The sequence below is a fragment of the Anopheles gambiae genome, chromosome X (assembly GCF_943734735.2).
Source record: "Anopheles gambiae chromosome X, idAnoGambNW_F1_1, whole genome shotgun sequence".
NCBI lineage: Eukaryota > Metazoa > Arthropoda > Insecta > Diptera > Culicidae > Anopheles > Anopheles gambiae.
In genome coordinates this window covers 1,607,613-1,626,281 of record NC_064600.1, presented here as the reverse complement: position 1 = coordinate 1,626,281, position 18,669 = coordinate 1,607,613, and the positions used below count along the sequence as shown (strand labels likewise).

The following is an 18,669-nucleotide window of genomic DNA, read 5'->3' as shown; positions in this document are numbered from 1 at the left end:
CGTAAGGGCTGCGCTGCAGTCTCTAAACGGACAGGACCATACATTTTGCAATTGGCGATTACCCGTTACACTGTGTCTCAGTACGTTGTCTCTTCATTTAACTGCTGATGTATTGCTGCGACCGTGTGGTAGTTGAGATCGAGTAGCAGCTTTCTATGATTGTCTCCGTTGATACAACGCACAAGGGTAGGAGCAACACGAAACAGGATAACAGCTTGTAAAGGCCTGTTCAAAACTAATATTTTAAAAGTTTCGAACACATGAGCAACATGTTCATCGGTTGCTCAGCTAGAATGAAAAAGAAAACATCACGTTTCGAATCATGTCAGAGATAGCAGTAACATGCCATAGTTATTCCATGGTCCTTCGTCAAACGAAGCATTCTTTCTAAAAAAGAAAGGCGTTTGATGACATGAAAGCAACAAGTGCTCATTCAATTCCAGTAAGATTGGTTGGTTGGTTTGTTTATAGAGATTTTGCGCAGTTGAATCCAGTAAGGTTTATTGTCTGATTTGAATAATATTGGACTATCAGAGACAAATACCATTCTTGTTCATATGATCCCAATTTTTTACATTAATTTAATGATTTATCCTGCTTGCACTTGGCATAATCTTGTATTTTACATCTTGTATTTATAGCTCTACTGATTATTTTATTATTATTTACTGATTTTTAAGGTTTTTTTATCACTGGGTTGAGATTTTCCTATTTAAAGGCGTCATGCGTTTTTCTTCCATGCTCTGCCTTCGACATGTCAAAATACTATCTGGACTGAATTTTGGACCGAAATGAATGAACATATTACACAGACTTTTTCTCGAAAAATCGGCCTCGTTAAGCCAAAATCATGTTTGCAAATGTGACATCAAAACAATCGATAAGTTTGAAAAGCAACCAAAGAAATGTTATTGCACCAGTGCAATAATGCAAACCAAATCAAACTGTATCTTACACCTGGCTAGTAAAAACGGCCTATTACTTCATTTCGGTCTCCTGCAGCCTAATTGTGTTAGAAAAATAGTAACAATAAATTTGCTTCTGATAATATTCCTATTAATATTACGAACATACCGACGCCAGCACAGTGCCACTACACCATTACGAACGAAGCTCAATAATTAATTTATCAGTTCCATCTATACCATTGCCACGTCGATCCCTAAAACTCCAAAATTAGACTTAGAGAGTAGGTGCTGGTGGCATTGTTTTATTCTTTTTTTTTTTTTAAGCATAATTTCAACTGAAAGGATTTTGTTATACATTTTCCCTGCCGCAAGCCCATCCGCTTCCTCTAGACCGAGCGTGTGGTGGTGCTGGCGGAGGGAAACCTTCTAAAAACACTTTTTGGAAAATTCCAAACAATCAAATACGCTTGTCTCCGCTTTCCCGACACCGACCTTCTTAACCCCCCCATACACACACACACACAAGCACACTGAAGCATGCATGCACTCTTGAGGATCGAACTAATAACCCACACACCCTTCCTTGGCGACGCGGCGCAATTAATGCCGCGCGCTAAAGCCGCAACGGACTGCACACGGGACGGCATCGCACGGAGAAGGGAAAGAGGGGAGGAGAGGGAGGGAGGGAGGGGGGGGGTTGACGCACAGGAAAGGGCAGAGCGATCGTTGATCGGGTATTCCTGGAAACTTTACTGTGTTTCTTCTGTTGCGCCCCTTGCTCTCGAAGGCGCAGCGCACACATGGGTTGATGCGCACCCCGACACAGCCGCTTGAGAAAAGCGAAGCAAAGGAGCCAAACACAAGCGCACCACAATATGGTGGTGTTTTTTTGTTAATTTTTTGAGTGCACAGTTCCACAAAGCATCCTAAAACAGGGGCAAATAAAAAAAAACTCCTTTTGTAACAAGCAATTGTCCCATTGAATGGCGTCACCCGTGCATACGCAACAGTTCAATAGCCACATAATCAATAAGCTTGAAAAGAATGACATCCGCGGCACAATACTTACCAATAACAACTACAATAACAATGACAGCGGTTTGGATGCGCACACAAGCGCACGAACGCACGCGCGCACTGCTTCGGTGTGCGTTCGGGCGCTGCAACCGTCCGTGCGTCGTGGATTCGTGGAAATGTGTAAACCACCCAGCGCCGTGCGTCGCCGATGGGTGCGCGTTGGAGCCGATGGAGCAGAAGCCGCTGATAACACACACGTTGGGCCTCTCTGTTTCTTTCTCGCTCGCTCGCTCGTTCGCTCTCACTCTCTCTCTCTCTCTCTCCCTTTCAATTTCTAACCTTACGCCACCAACCAGTAGGTAAGCGCGACAGTGAGATGCGCGAAATAGATCACTCACGAGAAGAGCAGCAATTTACAACGAAACAAAAATAAAACAAAAGACCCACTACTACTACTGCTATTGCCGGAACAAAAAAAAACTGTACACTCGAGCAGCTGAACTGAATACACACTTGCGGCGCGGCGGCACACTTAAGCAAACATTTGAAACACTTCCTTCAACACACATACACACACAGAGAGAGAGAGGGAGAGAACGCCGGAGCCGTTTGATGGACGTCGGATGTGAAGGAGCGCTCTTGCTCGCCTGCTCTGTCTCCGCGCTGCGAAGATAGAAACGGGGATTGCGTTGCAATATGGTTGATTGAGGTGGCGGCGCCTACCGAAACACCCACACACACGCGCGCGCGCACACACACACACACTACAATGAGCGCGTACAATGTTGTATTTTCGATTAGGAAAAAAACGTATGTGTGTGTGTGTGAGCGTGTATGCGCGCGCGCGCACACCCATGTGGGTATTGTTGTGTGCTGTCACTTTCTACTCCATGCGTGCGTGCGTGGGTGTATTGGGCGATCCTGCGAGTTTGATAGGTCGCTGTCACATTGCTGTGTACGTGAGAGTGTGTGTGTGTGTGTGAGAGGATATTTGACACGATTAGGGAAGCAAGGGGGGATGGTGGGGGGGCACAAGAAAGACGAAACGGCGATACGTAAGGCAACAACAAAACAAAAATGATTTTGAAAAAACACACAATCCACACACTCTCACGCTTTTCTTTCCAGGTTGGTTTTCGTGCTCTCTTCCTCTTCCTCTATTGCCTTCATTCGTTCTGGAAAGATCACTGCGCGCGGCGCGCGAAATAAACAAATACCCTTCTGCCCCCGTATGTGCGCCATATTGACACATTCGTGCGACACATGTGTACGCATCTCCTGCACACCCACACACACACACTAACGCGCGCTCGCGCAGGCAAACTAGACCTTGGCATGGGACGGGGCCTAACGTCTCGTCGTGTGCGCACGCGGTTTTCACAGCCTTTTGTACAGCCAACGCGCAATAAATACAACAAAAAAAAAAAAAAACAGTGGCTCCTCCCGCCCCTGGCAAGGGTTTGGAGAAAAGCCGGCCGCAAAAGCCACGGTGTGCCGGTTTGATGGGCGCTCGATTTCTTTCTTTTGTTTTCCTTCCCTTGCTATTGTTATTAATTTGAAGTAACAGCAGCAGCAGCAACAAACAAACAAAAGAAAGATTACAATGAGCGCGTGCGACGACACTGCAGAGCGCAGATCGCAGCCCTGTGTGCCTATGTGTGTGTGTGTGTGTGTGTGTGTGTGTCTTGGAGAATGCGCTACAAAATTCTCTCTACACACACACACTCATACGCACACATATGCACACGGAACGTGTTGATGATCTAGCGGTGCCGCGGTGGCGATCTTCTCGTCACGCCGGAAAAGCAATCAATGCTGTAGATATATCGAGAGAGCGGAGGGGAGGGGGAGGGTAGGGGCCCATGGTTGCGGCAAATTCAAGTGGAAGGGAAAATAAAAATAAAAAAAAAGTCCCAAGGTTAAGAAAAAACGCTGCCTTTGGCGCACGTTACGGAAAAAGGGAGAGATTTTTTTTTTTTTTCAAGATGTTCCTCCTCGCCAGTAGGTTTTCCTCCCTTTTTTGTTTGCTATCTTTCCAACAAAAATAAGTTTAAAAGTGATGCTCTAGTATTGGGGCGCTCGTAGATAAACGTTACTACTAACGCACACAAACGCGCGCGCGCGCGCGCGAAGAAAACACTCGCGCACCAACACGCACAAACCAGCGTGCAATTCCCCCAACGAGCGCCCCACAGTAACGAGTGTTGTACAGTGTGGTGCAAGGGGCGGCGGGGGGTTAGACAAGTGGTATCACAGTTTGCGACCGAAGGGCAAGTAAGATATGGCGAAAAAAAAGAGGGGAGGAGAGGTGCGAGGCGCACCAGAAAGATTGCGCCGCGATGACAGTTTCCGGCAAACCAAGCAAAAGAAGGTGGGGGGAGGGGGTATTGATGAGTGGTTCAGCAAAAGTCGTAACTACCCGGCGGCACCAAATCGGTACAAAATAACACAATTTTTTTTTTTTTTTGTTAACTACCTCTCTCAGCCGTTTTCACAGAACACGCGCGCGCGATTCACCGACACACGGGGGACGGGACAATCGCTAACAATAATAATCGCAAACACTACAAACGGTGCAAAAACACATGCACAGAGGTGGGGAGCAAGGCTTTTGAATTAAAAAAAAAATTTCTGTGACCAAAACGTTTGCTTCCGCTCGCTTCCCGTATTTTCTGTTAACTCGCTACTTGCTGCTGTCAACTAGCTGTAACGCTCTACACTCTCACACAACATGCACACCCGACGCTTGTGGGCACAGTGAGGCGGACGACGACGACCGATGACGAAAGGGCAAGTGTGCGCGATCGATACGAGCGGTGCAGGGTTCGGGGTGCGGTGGCGGGGGCAGCACACTGTCTTAACAGACTCACAAACACACACACACACAGTGAGCCAGGCTGGACCATGCGGTGTTGGTGGGCTTTTTTTATACTGGCGCCATCTTGCGCGGCCCGCAGTATGGCGGACGGGACTATGACAACAGCCTGCACGCTCTGCGCTGGATTGTGGCGAAGCCTAGCCAGGGCTCGGCAAACGCGAGCCGTCAGGGAAGGTCAGCTTAAACAGATTGTTTTTGATATATTTTTTTTCCTTTCTTCAAACTGCTTCAATCAATTATGTTTCACATCCTTTGCAGTTTTGTGAGTTGCAATGGATTGGTTTGCTAGAATATTTTTTATTAGTTTTGATCGATCGAAATTCGTTTGACCAGTGCCAACAAAGTTTTGTAGTAACAGTGGAGCGCCATTTCTCCGGGTACCTTTTATCCGGCTGTCCGTTTATCCGTGCTGTTGAGAAATGACAGTTCAATACAAAGGTGACAGTGCGGTCTGAGGAGGATATTTGGAAGAAACGGTTATCACAGGACGTTGGCATAACAAAAAACACCATAATTCATGGCAATTTGCAAATATTATTATTGGAAAAAACATAAGGTTCATAAAAACTGCCTATTTTTTTTTATCAAAACGTCAGATAAATTTCCAAAACAAAAAATCGAGAATTTCCCAAGCGCCACAGATTAAGCTTAAACGACTGGAAAATTGAATATCCATAGAAAAAAAATGAAAGCTCCACAGCTTCATTGGTTTGATCAATAGATGGCGTATTACAACTCATCATTATATTTCTATCCTTTTCTTGCAATGTGTTTCGAAAAGTTTCATCTTATTATGATCTATCCCAAGTGCCACAAATCCACTGAACGACCACTAAACGGCTTCTAAACGACTCAAGTTCTCTACCTAAACGGGATATAGAAAGACTTCGTTTAGCAGACGGCAAACGACTCATGCATTCTAAAAATAGCAAAAAAGCTGGTGGCGCTCCCTGTTGGTGGGATACCCCAACCAGTTGAGCTTCCCTCGCTTGGAGGAGAGCTTTCTCATTTCCTCTGTACTGTTGTATGGTTTCGTATTGAAGTTATGCATCGCTAGAACTAGAACGGCGATACGATTGTTTAAATACTAAACTCCAACGGAAACCACCAGCACTGAAGCAAGTGAGATTTAAGTAATGGTCGTTGGTGTTGATACCCACGTATCTGACCACACGACCATTCATATAGATTTTTGCTCAGAAAGTTAGAAGGAGAAAGGAGAAATGAGAAAGCTCTCCTCCAAGCGATGAAGCTCCACTGGTTGGGGTATCCCACCAACAGATAGCGCCATCAGCTTTTTTGCTATTTTTAGAATGCATGAGTCGTTTGCCGTCTGCTAAACGAAGTCTTTCTATATTCCGTTTAGGTAGAGAGCTTGAGTCGTTTAGAAGGCGTTTAGTGGTCGTTTAGTGGATTTGTGGCACTTGGGTTGTGATTGCCCAAGTGTCACAAATCCACTTACCGACGGGTTCTAAGCGGCTCAAGCTCTCAACCTAAAAGGAAGCTAAAAAGACTTCGTTCAAAAGACGGTGCAAAAAATAGCAAAAATAAAGAGCCGGTGTTGGTGGGATGCCGAGCCAGTGGAGCTTTCCTGATTTCGAAAGCTTTCTCCTTCCCGCTGTACTGTTGTGTGGTTTCGGATTGAAGTTATGCATAGCTAGAACTGGAACAGCGATACGAATGTTTAAAGGTTTGTTTAAATACTAAACTCCAATGAAAGCACTTCAGCAACTGACATTTGAAAATAGTTGTTTATGTTTTGATACCCACGTATCTGAACCTGTGGCCACACGACAATTCTTTTAAAGATTTTTGCTCGGAAAGTTAGAAGGGAATATATGCCATGATTAGATGAAGCTAGGCGAGAAACACATTGCACGAAAAGGATAGCAATATAATGATGAGTTATAAAACGCCATCTGTTGAGCAAACTAGTGAAGCTATATGGAGCTTTCGTTTTTTTTCTTCTATGGATATTTGATTTTCCAGTCGTTTAAGCATAATCTGTGGCGCTTGGGTTGCGTCCATTGTAGCAAATTTTTCAACATAATAAAACGATGTTTCTATGAGACGCTTTCTATGAGGCGTAGTAAATTATATACTAAAATTAGCATTATTAGGATCGATATTATCCAACAGTAAATAGCTATTGGTTTAGTGGAGCAAATCAAGGAACGCTAAGAATTCCGTGGAATTAAAGTTGCTATAAAAAAAGAAAAAAAAAATAATAAAAGCAAGAAGAGAACACAAAAAAAACGATTAGACGAACAATCATAGTAAAACACTATTATGGTTAACTACATCACCTTTTACAACTGTTTTCCACCGGTGATTTGCTAACGGCACACATAATCAGGTTCGTGGAAATTAATTATTGCGCTGATTGCAGCGGCTCCAGGCCGTGATCGTGATTGGTTTTATGCGCAAACGTGTAATTAATCAGCTTACCCGTATTCAAACCCACCCAATCCCGCCAGCAACATCATCATCATCATCACCAACATCATCCGATCCGATCTGATTGTTTTTGCTATAGTTTAAATTTTTATTATCACAAAATCACACCGCGTAATACGATTTACGAGTCTGGCCGCTAGTCGCACTTTCGCGAGAAATCTCATCGTGTACATAGGAGTGCAGCTATGTGGTGGTGGGGCATGGGGGAATCTTAGATTTAGTAGGCCGCTGATGCCGCAACCACAGTCGCCACCGGCGGATTAGCAACAAGCCGTGCAAGCAAAGTGCAGTACGCGTTTAGGAACAAATCGGTTGCGGGGTTTGCCGCAAATACTGACATTCATTCGTGAATTAAGCTTTACAATCTTACTGCATCTTTTGGGCGCCATCGTGCACAAACCCACAGAAACGTTGATGAAGGGAAAGGACATACGAGTTAAATTAATCCTGGAACGAGTGCTCTGGCCCAAATGCTGCAGAAGGCTGGTAACTTCCTGTATCCGTTTCCATTGCCATGGTGATGTTAGTTATCTCTCCCCTCCCAAAAGCGTACAATGAGAGAGCGTGAAACAGAGAGAGAGAGCACAATCCGCGGTTTGCGGTAAGTAAAACAGGTCAGCAACTATTGCACGGTACAGCCGTAGTGGTTCGCCTCGGTGCTCTCCATCTCCTGCATGATCTGGGCCGAGCGGATCGATTTGATCTGCTCCGCCTCCTCCATCCACTGGACGACACGCTGCCGCAGTACGCGCTTCTGTCCGGCGGGAATGTCCTGGTGCAGCACGGGTATGAGCAGGCTGAGCGCCGACGTGTAGCTGTCCAGTGCGGCATCGAGCTTGTTCTCGGACGCTTCCTTCGCCGCCTGCCATCCAATCTCGAGCCCGCGGGCAATCGCTTCGTTGTCGCGGGCCAGCTCGGCAATGCCGGGCTCGGGTGCTTTCTCCGCCAGCTTATCGCTCGCACGGCCACCACCACCGCCGCCGGTGCCTTCTTTGCTTGAGCTCGAAGAATTTATGTTTCCCGCACCGGAACGTCCCTGCTCGTCCGGTCGTTTCAACACCGATGTAGCTGGCACGTCCTGTTGCTGCTGCCGCTCCGTCTGGGTCGTCGCGTAAATGTGCTGCTTGAGCGCTTCCGCCCGGTTCAGGTACGTGAGGACGCGCTGGCGCAACAGCTGCCGCTTGCCGGCATCCGGCTCGGCGCGCGTTATCGGCACAAAGTACTGCAGCCCCTGGCAGTAGGCCCGGTAGGCGCCCGCCAGCTCCTGCCGCTGCTCCATCTCGATCGCCCGGTTGATGAGCGCGATCGCTTTCTCCAGATTTTCCTCGCACGCCACGTGCGCCAGGTCCAGGTACGGGTCGTCGAAAAACTTCTCGAAGCTGATGCGCCGGCCCGGATCGCGCTGCAGCAGGCTGACCAGCAGCTGCCGGCAGTCGGTCGAGATGGGCGGCCGGCACGGTATCGCGATCGGATCGTTCCGGTGAATGCGCTCGGCCAGCTCGTGCAGGCTGGTCGAGCTGTACGGGGCCCGGCCGAACAGACACTCGTACAGGATGACGCCGACGCTCCACAGGTCGGCGGCCGGCCCGTACGAGCTGTTCAGCAGTATCTCGGGCGCCATGTACAGCGGCGAACCCTTGACTGCCGTGTTCTCCTGGTTCAGCTTCAGCCGCTGGGCGAACCCAAAGTCGCCCACCTTCAGCACGTACGTGCCGGACGCCCGGGTCAGCAGCAGGTTGGCCGGCTTCAGGTCGAGATGGCTCACGTCGTGCTGGCGCATGTAGCGCAGGGCGAGCGCGAGCTGCTGCAGGAACCGCTTGCAGGTGCCCTCGTCCAGCGTCCGGTGCTGCCGGATGTAGGAGGACAGGTTGCCCGCGTCGCAGTACTCCATCAGGATGTAGATGTTCTCCTCGTCCCAGAGAAAGTCCCGCATCTCGACGATGTGCCGGTGCTTCAGCTTCTTCAGCAGGCTGATCTCGCTGATGATGTTGTCCATCGCGGTGCAGGAGAGCTTGCTCTTGGCCATCACCTTCACCGCCAGTATCTCCTTCGTCGTCTGGAAGCATGTTTGCGCGGGGGGAGGTTTTGGAGTAGCAAGTGTTAGTCGCAGCGAGCAGGCGTTTAACGGGCGTTTGAACATTAAAACACTAACCTTCTTCATCGCTCGGTACACGATGGCGTACGTGCCGCTGCCGAGCCGCTCGAGCAGTTTGTATTCGGTAATTTTGGCCTCACTCATCGTTTTCCGGCTGCCCTTGTGTCCGGGGCTCGCTTGCAAAGGGGGATTAAATAAATATTTACCAGTCTAACATCACAATTTTATGTACAAAAAAAAGCACAGAAAAACAGAAAACACAACAAATGATTGCTGTAGCTCCTATAGTGTTCTACTGCTATCACAATGTTTTGCATTTGTCGACGAGCTACGATTGTAACCAGCAGCTACGGCCGTGTCGTCTGTACGGCACGCACACATTGACGGGCCGCATGCGTAGCAGGCACACTACACTGACAGCGGTCGAGTTCGATTTTTATAAACATCATCAAGGTGTATGCTGGGTGGCCGCTGTTTCTATGGACCTTTGCGTATTTAAATTGTCCGTTGATGACGATGCAATGGTTAGCTAACGATATTCAGACTTGTTCTATTCGTTTACTTGATTGAGGAATGAATATTGTTTGTAAAAAATAGTTGCATGCCTCTCTATCTCTCTCTATCTCTTTCTTTCTCTCTACTTCCGGAGTCGTTCGGAGTCGTCTGGAATCGGTTGGAATCGGAGTCATCCGGAGTCGGCCTTCGAAACAAGGGCCTGTACACGAAGTGCATGTGCAAAGTGAAATGCACAAGTACATTGCATCGGACGGCTCCCGTTAGCTCCAATCGACTCTGAAAGACTTCGAATGACTCCAACTCCGGTCGACTCATGCCCCGATGTCTCCAACTCCAAACGATTTAGCCGGCATCGGAATCGGACTAACAATAGCTGGAGTTGGAACGGAATGTGCGTTCTAAAGAGCACATCACACGTTTGCATCCTTCGCTCGGATGGTCCAGGTCTCGTGTCCATAGAGGACCACCGGGCGAAACAATGTGCAGTATATCCCACATTTCGAGAGGGCTCGAAGTCTTCTGTGTCTCAGCAGTCGGTGAAGCCCATAGCATGCACGGCTCCCCTACACAATGAGTCTCTAGATTTCGCTGCCGATTTCGTTGTCCGAAGTAACGACCGTCCCAAGATAGCAGAGCTCCTTTACTACCTCGAGATAGATTCCAGATAGTCTGAGTCTCCGGCAAGCAGGTACTTCATCTTCTCAATCCGATTCTTGCTGCTACGCTCTGCCGATGATGTCGATATTATCCGCGAAGCCAAGAAATTGGAGAGACCCGTTGAGGATCGTGCCACGGATGTCGTTGTCTAGACTAATGGTGGGTAAAGTTGGCATAAATCCGGAGTCCACTCCAATCCGACTCCGATAAATTCGGAATCGACTCCGGAAGGTAGGTCCGCCCTGCATCATCCGGAGTCGTTCGGAGTCGTTCGGAGTCGTCCGGAGTCGTTCGGAGTACGAAATTTGTAGCAAGGGGCGCAACTCTGCACAACAGGATCTGGGACAGGATCTTGTAGGAGGCATTAAGGACTGTGACGGCTCGAAAGTTCGAGCAATCCAGCCTGTCGCCCTTGTTGTAGACTGGGTGAATGACACCCAGCAATCCGGTCCCATCTTGAAGAGCTTGGCCGCCAGCCCATCGCTGCCAGCAGACTTATTGCTCTTAAGCTGCTTGATCGCATCCAGAGATGGCGGTGGCACCACGTCGTCGTGCGCCAATGCTGTCGCTGTTGTTTCCGCTGTGCTACTGCTGTGGTAGTTGCATACCTATAGAAATAATCTTACAAGATATACAAAATACACATTCTTTCCTTTTCTTCCAGCATAAATGATTAACCCAGTTTTGTAACCTAACTGTTGGTAGTTTTTTTTTCAAACTTTATTCACTACATTCTGTCCTCCAATAAGAAATCGAAAGTGACAAGGTTCTAGTCTTTTCGTGTGAATTTTACCCACTTCCGGCGTGGCGTGCTTAGCAGCGCACGTTGCTCGACCATTACACACTAGAGTTCACACTCAGCAGCAACAGGAAACAAGAGAGAAACACGGACTCGAAGCTGCAAAGGCCCGTGCCCGGCACTAAAGGCATATTGACTCTGGTTAGCTTTATTTCTCGCATCATCTTTTTGAAAGAGACACCGCGCCTAAACACAACCCGCCCGCTCGGCGCCCATTTCTGGCGTAGCACAGGTCTGACCGTGGTACGGCACTAAAACACCGATTCTGCCTCTTCGTTTTAGTTTGTTTCTGTAGCCCACTCTATTTGATTTGCGCCCCCTCCCACCCTCCTCATCTCCTCAAACGTGGGCAAGTGACTAAATAACGTATATAGATTCGTTTACACCTAAAATAGTACATGTTACTCTTTTGTGCAATGGTTTCGTAATGTGCTGGCCTGGGAACAAAAAATGTAAAAAAAAAAAAAAACAATGACGACAGCCCGTTGTACCTTCGCTTCGTTTAAAAAAAAAACAGGAAAAAAGCGATAGGTAAAACCAGCTAATGGCACTTATCCGATTGACGATTCGTACAATACGCACACACACACGCACACACACTCGCACGCTTTCATGTACACACTCACACACAAACACACACAGCCTGTGCTGTCGGGGGAAAAGGATGCGAGGGATGTGGGGCTTACTGGCGGGGTGATACGGCGGGGGAATTTTCTTCTTATTGTCGTGTTGTCCTTTTTAAAAGGGGCGGGTGCTCTCTCTCTCTCTCTCCCTTTCCGCTTGCCTGCGGTAATCTCTGCCTAGCTTAAGGATATTCGAAAACGAATTCGAAGGGACAGTTTTCGCCTGCAGCAGCCCCACCCGCTCAGCGTGCCGGCCACAGACTATTACCGTGCCTGGCCGTCCCCGCTCCGGATGTGTATGATGTCGCGGAGCAGATGCTTGATGTGGTCGTACGTCGCGAAGCTGATGCCGACAGCGATCGGGCCCTTGATCCAGTTCATGCTCAGACCCTTGTAGAAGCCCTTGACGAGCCCTTCCTCCCTGCGTGGGACAAGCGTGAGTGTGAGTTAGTATTTAGCTTTGTGGTGGCCCTACCCCGAGAGCGATATCGTATGTGACATGCCTGTATATTTTTATCAACGTCCGGCCAATGGTAAGGTACTGGTCGGCGCATTGAGCCGTTACGCCGGTGGTTTGCATTCGTCGCCGCACAATGTCCAGCGGGTAGCTGGATGACTGGCCGATCACGCCCGCTACCGCACCGAACGTGAGCGATATCACAGTGTTGGGAGATTTGTCTCCCGTCCTTTCTGGAACGCAAAAAACATAAAAAAAAAACAACCGCCGTTAAAAACGTCCCGCAATGCCATCGCCAGCACGAATCCGTCCACACTTACTGTAGTACTCATTTTTCAGCGTGTCGTAGGTGAAGAACGATGTGCCGGCGTACGGTATTACGCCCAGTATGGTCGCCCAGTAGCCGCGGTACAGTGTGCGCGGCCCTTCGCACTGCCAAATTTTCACGAACACTTCGCGCAGCGTCTTGTAGCCGGAGTACTTGTCCGTCACCGCCATGCGGGCCCGGGCCAGATCGAGCGGGTACGTCAGCGACTGGGACGTGATGCCGGCCAGCGACCCTGCGAGGAAGCGGCGTACTTCCGTGCTGGAGCAAGGAAACAAATGAGCACAAACAATCATTCCATCAGAAACCTGGTTTCTGAGCCCGTTCTCCACAACTTACTCCGCGTGCAGATCGACCTGCAGTATCTTCTTCCATTGCTCGTGGGCTGTAAACTGGATAGCCGAGTATGGGATGATGCGCGCCATCGTGGCCGAATTGCCCCGCCACAGGGCCAGGAATCCTTCGCGAACGTACGTGTTTCGCAGGAACCCGAGCGCTGCCCGGAACGTGTACGGGACGTCCTTGCTGGTGTGCGCGAATGGCGTAGCGGGGTCGGGAGTGAGAGAGAGAGAGTAAGCGAAAGAGAGAGGACAGCAATGTAATCCGATTATTGATAGAAGGGCGGTTAGAGTTCGGTTGCGGATGCGTTTACTTGATTTGAAAGTTGATCTTGGTTCGGTCGAGCGGAGCGATGGTGGTTTTGGCCAACGCACCGGCCGTCGCGCCGGCAATCAGGCTGGTCACCACGACGTCCCGGTTGTTAAGGTTGGTGGGCCGAACCGGCGGCACCGGTTCCGACGCTTGTCGATTGTTCGTAGACATTTCTGCAATGTGGGAAAAGATTTTTTAGAATTTTGTGTTTGTTTCTGCTTATTACACCTACACTACATCTACATCTTAACAAAAGCAAAGGAAAAGGAACAATCGAACGGGATGTAACATAACGATTGAAAGATGGGTCATCGAGATTACGTTCAACAGTGACGTTCGCTTCAACAATCTACATTAGGAAGTAATTAGTTTCCAGTATAATCCAGTATAGATGCTTGAGAATAGCTATGGGCAGTATGAAATCAACACATACTATGTCCCTCGAAGTGATGTTCGGAGTGATGTCCCTCAAAACCCGTTTTGAATACCTTTCGCTCCGAATTCCCATAGTCTTACAGTTCCCTTTTAAGTATAGATATCTCGATGACAGAGGAAACTAAGAACTACCACCAGAACACCTGATCACTTATAATTTTTTACCGATAGCCTTAGCGCAGCCCAAGCTCTCAAAAACATAAAAGCTATACGGAGCAAAGAATACATCATTCTCAAAATATTGGAACTGCTGGGCGGATATATTGGATATTGAACAAGGCGTTCAGGATCTCATTAGTATTAGACAACTTTAGAATTACAATTTCTAAATGCAAAGTGCGCTATGGTTCGATTGGAACATTGTAACCATTTAGTTATGCAACCATCTGTATGATGTAATATCGAAAGCTCAGCTTAAGGCAGATTTACCATACCTTTAACAGCCCACCCCGTCCAGCAATAATAACTATCGCTGATGATAGCGAAATATTAACACAAAACGTGTAGCAAAACAACCCACTATTGCCATTGCCGAACCCGCTCCCTGTGCCAGCTCTGTGCAGCGACCGCCAGCAGCACGTGCCCGACATCGACCTACGACCTTCCTGTCTCTATTGGCGATCGATTGATTGCCAAGCCGCGCACGCTCGATTACCGCCGCGAGCAGGCCGGCCCTTGCTGCTCGCTTTCCGGCACTGCACGTTGGACCTTAAGATCGGCCGCAGATAAGCGGCAGCCATTTCCGCCGACCATGTATGCCTACCTCGCACCGCATCCGTTGCTGTCCAGATGCCGTTACTGCCAGTGTGCGGACGGACGGGAAGCAATTCGCCGCTGAGCGTGGTGGCACGCATGCACTGTTATGTAAATTCGCAAGCCCAAAGCACTCAAGCACTCCGCTCAAGGTGTCCTGGTAGCAAAGAAAAAAAAAAAGTCTCCGTGTTAATGCTCTGGATGGGCGAATTGGGACACGGGCGGAAGTACTTACCCCACCCCCGGGGGCCGCAGTACGTGTAGCAGACCGGAACAGCTTCACAGCATCGTCAGGTGCGATCGGGGCACACTGCTTTCCCGTGGCTGGACGGTTCGCTGCGCATCGAGCCTGGACGACAAGCAAGCAACTGCGCCTGGGGTCAGATTCGCTGCTCCCAAAACCTGTTCCCGTGTCCGTGTGTGTGTGTGGATCTGCAAAATATAAAATAAAAAATGAAATAAAATAAAATAAAATATCGTTCAAAAGCGATGAAACCGGATTCCGGACACCACCATGTCATCATCGCCGCCGCAGACACCGATACACATGCGAGAGCTGTCCTTTCGGCTTCGCTTTGTTTTAATCATCAAAAGGTGGCGGGGGAGTTGCAATGGATGAGCATCGGGGGAAGCAAAAGCAAGATGCTAACGGCCTCGCGACCCTGATATCAACAAAGATACACACAATCGCGTTGCCCCTCGCTCAACCCCACCCGCAGTTGTAGGGTTTCCACTAGTGATGGGAAAAATGAAGTATCCGTCGGAATCGATTCCGGCTAGCTGCGAATCGATTCCACATAGTAAGTACGGAATCGGATACGGAATTGGTTCCGGTGTCGGATCCGAAAGTGGCTCTCGGAATCGGAATCGGCTACGGAATCGGAACTGGTTCCAGAATCGGAATCAGTTCCGGAATTGAAATCCGTTTCGGCTACCTCATAAGAATAGGCGTCGAATTGGGTCCAATGATGCTACGTATTGATAGCCACAAAGAATCAAAATTTGATAGTAATCGATCCATTCTCATGGAGAATCTCGGACTGATTTCGCTTCTGAAGCTTTTTATTTCAATTCAACAACTGATTCTCATTTCGGAGCTAACTCCAATTCTGGAGTCAATTCTGAACCCGGAGCCGATTCCGATTCAAAAATTGATTCCGGAACCGATTCTGGAGCCAACTGCAGAATCGGCTTCGGGGTCAACTCCGGAATCGGCTCCGGAATCGGGTAGGTTCGATTCCGTGCTCCCACCACCAGTTGCCACAGCGCACGTGCACGCGTGAGTGTGCGTGTGGAGCAACTTTTGATGCGTGGTGGAACAGTGGGGACATATAACCCCTCCCCCCTCCCCCTCGCTCTCTCTATGGGGGTAACGTTCAACTTTCGTCCGCTGTTGGGATTACGATACTGCAAAAAAAAGAGAAGCGCGTCGTAACCGGGCCGCGTCATTCGTCGCGAAGGTCAAATTCCAATTCTCTTCCCGTTCCAACCGCTCATTCTAAGCATTTGGAAGTATCTGTGTGTGTGTGTCTCGAGTGTGGATAGTGGTGTGTGGGGACACACATACAAACCCACATACACACATTGGAATGCAAAAAAGCAACACATTTTTTTTAAAACTTACGCTTCAATGCGGAAAGCGGGCGATATCTGTTACGTGCTGTTACAGGGTTTCACACTTTATCTCAAGACCGCGGGACCCCTTCCCGAATCTGTCTTAGTCAAAGCCAAGACTGCGGTATGATGCTTGAAAACGTTGATGATACCTGAATTCATCGGATGCAATGCTGAATCTGCGGCACATTTCTCGAAACACACTGGTCCGCGTCGAGGACATGCGGTCAAATATTTTTTTACACGGATAACCTTTGTGTACATCAGTGTACTGAAAACAGTGAATTATTTTTTCGTGTTTTTACCAGAAAAGATGATTTAAACAGTTTAAACTACTTTCTTAACACTTGTAAATATTTTAATTAAACAAATATGCATTCACTCATTTTATTAAATTGTCTTTTTTGGTAAACAAACGAAAAGGATAATTGAGTGTTTCTAATAGACTGATGTACACAAAGGTTATCCGTGTAAAAAAATATTCGACCGCATGTCCTCGGCGCGGACCAGTGTGTTTCGAGAAATGTGCCGCAGATTCAGCATTGCATCCGATGAATTCAGGTATCATCAACGTTTTCAGGTATCATCAACGATTTCAAGCATCATACCGCAATCTTGGCTTTGGCTAAGACAGATTCGGGAAGGGGTCCCGCGGTCTTGAGATAAAGTGTGAAACCCTGTATGTTTTCTCCAGCCCTATGGGTGAAATCACAATGGGGGTGGGACGTTATGTTCTGCCACAACAACACACACACACACATACGAGTGCGCGCGAAACAAGCTATAAATAGCATTAATAATAATAATAATGAATTATGCTCATCGACGGGATAAACAACGCTGGTTGAGGCTGGCTGGACGGTGAACCACACTGAAAATATGTATAGGGGGATGATTTCCAGCTACCTTCCTCTTGCTTCACCCCCCCCCCCCCCCTTCTGGTGTGATAATTTAAAATAATCAAACGCTTGCTTTACGCACCGTCGCGAAAGGGGAGCCGTTTTAAGCACATGAACACACACACACATACACACACACACGGCTCGTCTGCTTTTGCGAGGTCGCGAATCGGTTGATTACATAAAACCGTCGACCGTTGGCAGCATAAGCGGTGAAGGTTGTGAAGGCGGGAATAGAAAGCTGAGCGCCGAGGGTTTCGCCAAAAAACGTTTCGATACGCACCGCTTTTTTATCCTTTTGTGCCGTTGCCGCCGGATCCGGACCAGTGGTGATGGTGCGGGGGGGTGTTAGAGAGCCGAGAGGAACTGGTTGGCCAATTTAGCAATAAAAAAAACACGGACCGTCGCACGTCACGGTGGTGAAGTAGTGAGGTTGTGGGGATGGCTGCCGCGCACCTACTTCGGATGGATGCTGGCCTATCAGCGCCGGCCACTTGACACACTCTAATGTAGGAGCGCGCGACACGCGTTTGCTGCGTCGTTATCAGTGAGGCCGAGTTGCAAACACACACACACACACACATTTACACGACCATATACACATACACATACAGGGAGACACTTACAGTCCCAAATCCCTTTCGTGTGTTGCGGGGAGCAGCAGCAGCAGCCCTGCGACGTTGCGCCGGATGTGCTCGGGGTAGTTCAAGGTGGCCCCCTTCTTCTACCAGCACCCTCTATATCCGAACGGCGGACTAACGGGGTTTGCGAATTTGCGACGCTCCGGTTCCAGCTTCGAAGGAGGGAAACACTTGGGGGAAAGGGAAAACACGGACACGGACGCGCTCAGTGTGCCAATCCCGGTCGGAGGACGTCGCTGTCGCCACCACTAGGCCGTTCCGTAAACAGTAAACAACACACGTCAATCAGCGCGTGTACACATCCACACACACACACACACACACACACATACATAAACACTTTCCGTCGCTCTTCCGGAATTATTATTGTACCGTCGCTTGGCGCTGGTGTTGTTGTGCTACTGCTGGCTCCTACTGCTACTGCTGCCTTGAGCGGGTTTTCTGTGCGACCGATGAGGCGGCTGTGTGTTTCGCCGTTGCGCCGATTTCGCTACAATGAATCGGAGGAAAAACGTAAATAGAAACCCGTCCGCGCCGGCCCCTTTTCCGGTCGTGTCCCACCTGCTCACTGTCTGCACACACGCTGGCTATTGGCCCGTCCCAAGGTCCGCGGCGGCTACCGCGACCCGACTTGACAGCTGATTTTGACAGTACGTCCGTCGCTACACGTGCTGTGTGTGTTTTTGCGCGTGTGTGTGTGTGTGTGCACAAAGCAGGGGAAGGCAAATCGCGACACACAGGGGCAGGTGGATTTTAGCAAGGAAAACATCCCCGCTGGCTGTTCCCACCAACGATGGTACGGGGTGGTTTCGGGAGATTTTTTTTTTAGATACTGGTGGACTCTTTTGCGCCTTTTTAGATATTTTTGTCAACGTGATTTTTTTTTGTTGGGTTTCCAAACATTCATAACGGCATTTTTGAGTGGCAATGCTCTTATCTGAAAT

At 48.7% G+C, this 18,669-nt stretch overlaps 3 protein-coding genes across 14 annotated transcripts in view; all 3 read right to left on the bottom strand.

The window, feature by feature from the left end:
• The window catches only part of LOC1272172 (signal transducer and transcription activator), a 42,057-nt gene extending 37,238 nt beyond the window's left edge, over positions 1-4,819 (bottom strand). For 5 of the 6 annotated variants that reach the window (XM_061655353.1, XM_061655357.1, XM_061655366.1 and 2 more), the window contains exons 1-2: positions 4,402-4,819; positions 1,978-2,588 (exon numbers count right to left, since the gene is read on the bottom strand). The gene's annotated coding sequence lies outside the window, so the exon portion shown is untranslated. Of the gene's footprint in view, positions 1-1,977; positions 2,589-3,142; positions 3,547-4,401 lie in introns of those variants that run through there. The other variant, XM_061655348.1, reaches the window with a different exon arrangement.
• Positions 4,820-7,324: 2,505 nt separating this feature from the next.
• Positions 7,325-9,770, bottom strand: LOC1272173 (serine/threonine-protein kinase ULK3). Its single transcript, XM_311054.6, has 2 exons — positions 9,413-9,770; positions 7,325-9,316 (listed from the first exon to the last, which is right to left on the bottom strand). Exons 1-2 carry the CDS (start codon positions 9,497-9,499, stop codon positions 7,883-7,885), a joined length of 1,521 nt encoding a protein of 506 aa, XP_311054.5. The 5' UTR covers positions 9,500-9,770; the 3' UTR covers positions 7,325-7,882.
• A 1,657-nt stretch (positions 9,771-11,427) lies between these two features.
• Positions 11,428-18,400, bottom strand: LOC1272174 (mitochondrial coenzyme A transporter SLC25A42). 7 transcript variants are annotated; one of them, XM_061655404.1, is made up of 9 exons: positions 18,287-18,400; positions 17,368-18,215; positions 14,807-15,003; positions 14,582-14,728; positions 13,385-13,556; positions 13,072-13,257; positions 12,728-12,993; positions 12,450-12,640; positions 11,428-12,367 (listed from the first exon to the last, which is right to left on the bottom strand). In XM_061655404.1, exons 4-9 carry the CDS (start codon positions 14,670-14,672, stop codon positions 12,215-12,217), a joined length of 1,059 nt encoding a protein of 352 aa, XP_061511388.1. In that variant the 5' UTR covers positions 14,673-14,728; positions 14,807-15,003; positions 17,368-18,215; positions 18,287-18,400; the 3' UTR covers positions 11,428-12,214. The 7 variants fall into 7 exon arrangements, with proteins under 7 accessions (XP_061511388.1, XP_061511397.1, XP_061511416.1 ...); XM_061655413.1 differs by having other exon boundaries at positions 17,711-18,215; XM_061655432.1 differs by having other exon boundaries at positions 18,058-18,215.
• Positions 18,401-18,669: the final 269 nt, after the last annotated feature.

Coding starts and splice junctions, on each gene's coding strand:
- LOC1272173 (XM_311054.6), bottom strand. CDS start 9,499: ATGAGTGAGGCCAAAATTACCGAATACAAACTGCTCGAGCGGCTCGGC. Junction 9,317..9,412: donor TGTACCGAGCGATGAAGAAG/GTTAGTGTTTTA, acceptor ACATGCTTCCAG/ACGACGAAGGAGATACTGGC.
- LOC1272174 (XM_061655404.1), bottom strand. CDS start 14,672: ATGCGTGCCACCACGCTCAGCGGCGAATTGCTTCCCGTCCGTCCGCAC. Junction 13,258..13,384: donor AAGATCAACTTTCAAATCAA/GTAAACGCATCC, acceptor CGCGCACACCAG/CAAGGACGTCCCGTACACGT. Junction 12,368..12,449: donor TGATAAAAATATACAGGCAT/GTCACATACGAT, acceptor CCACGCAGGGAG/GAAGGGCTCGTCAAGGGCTT.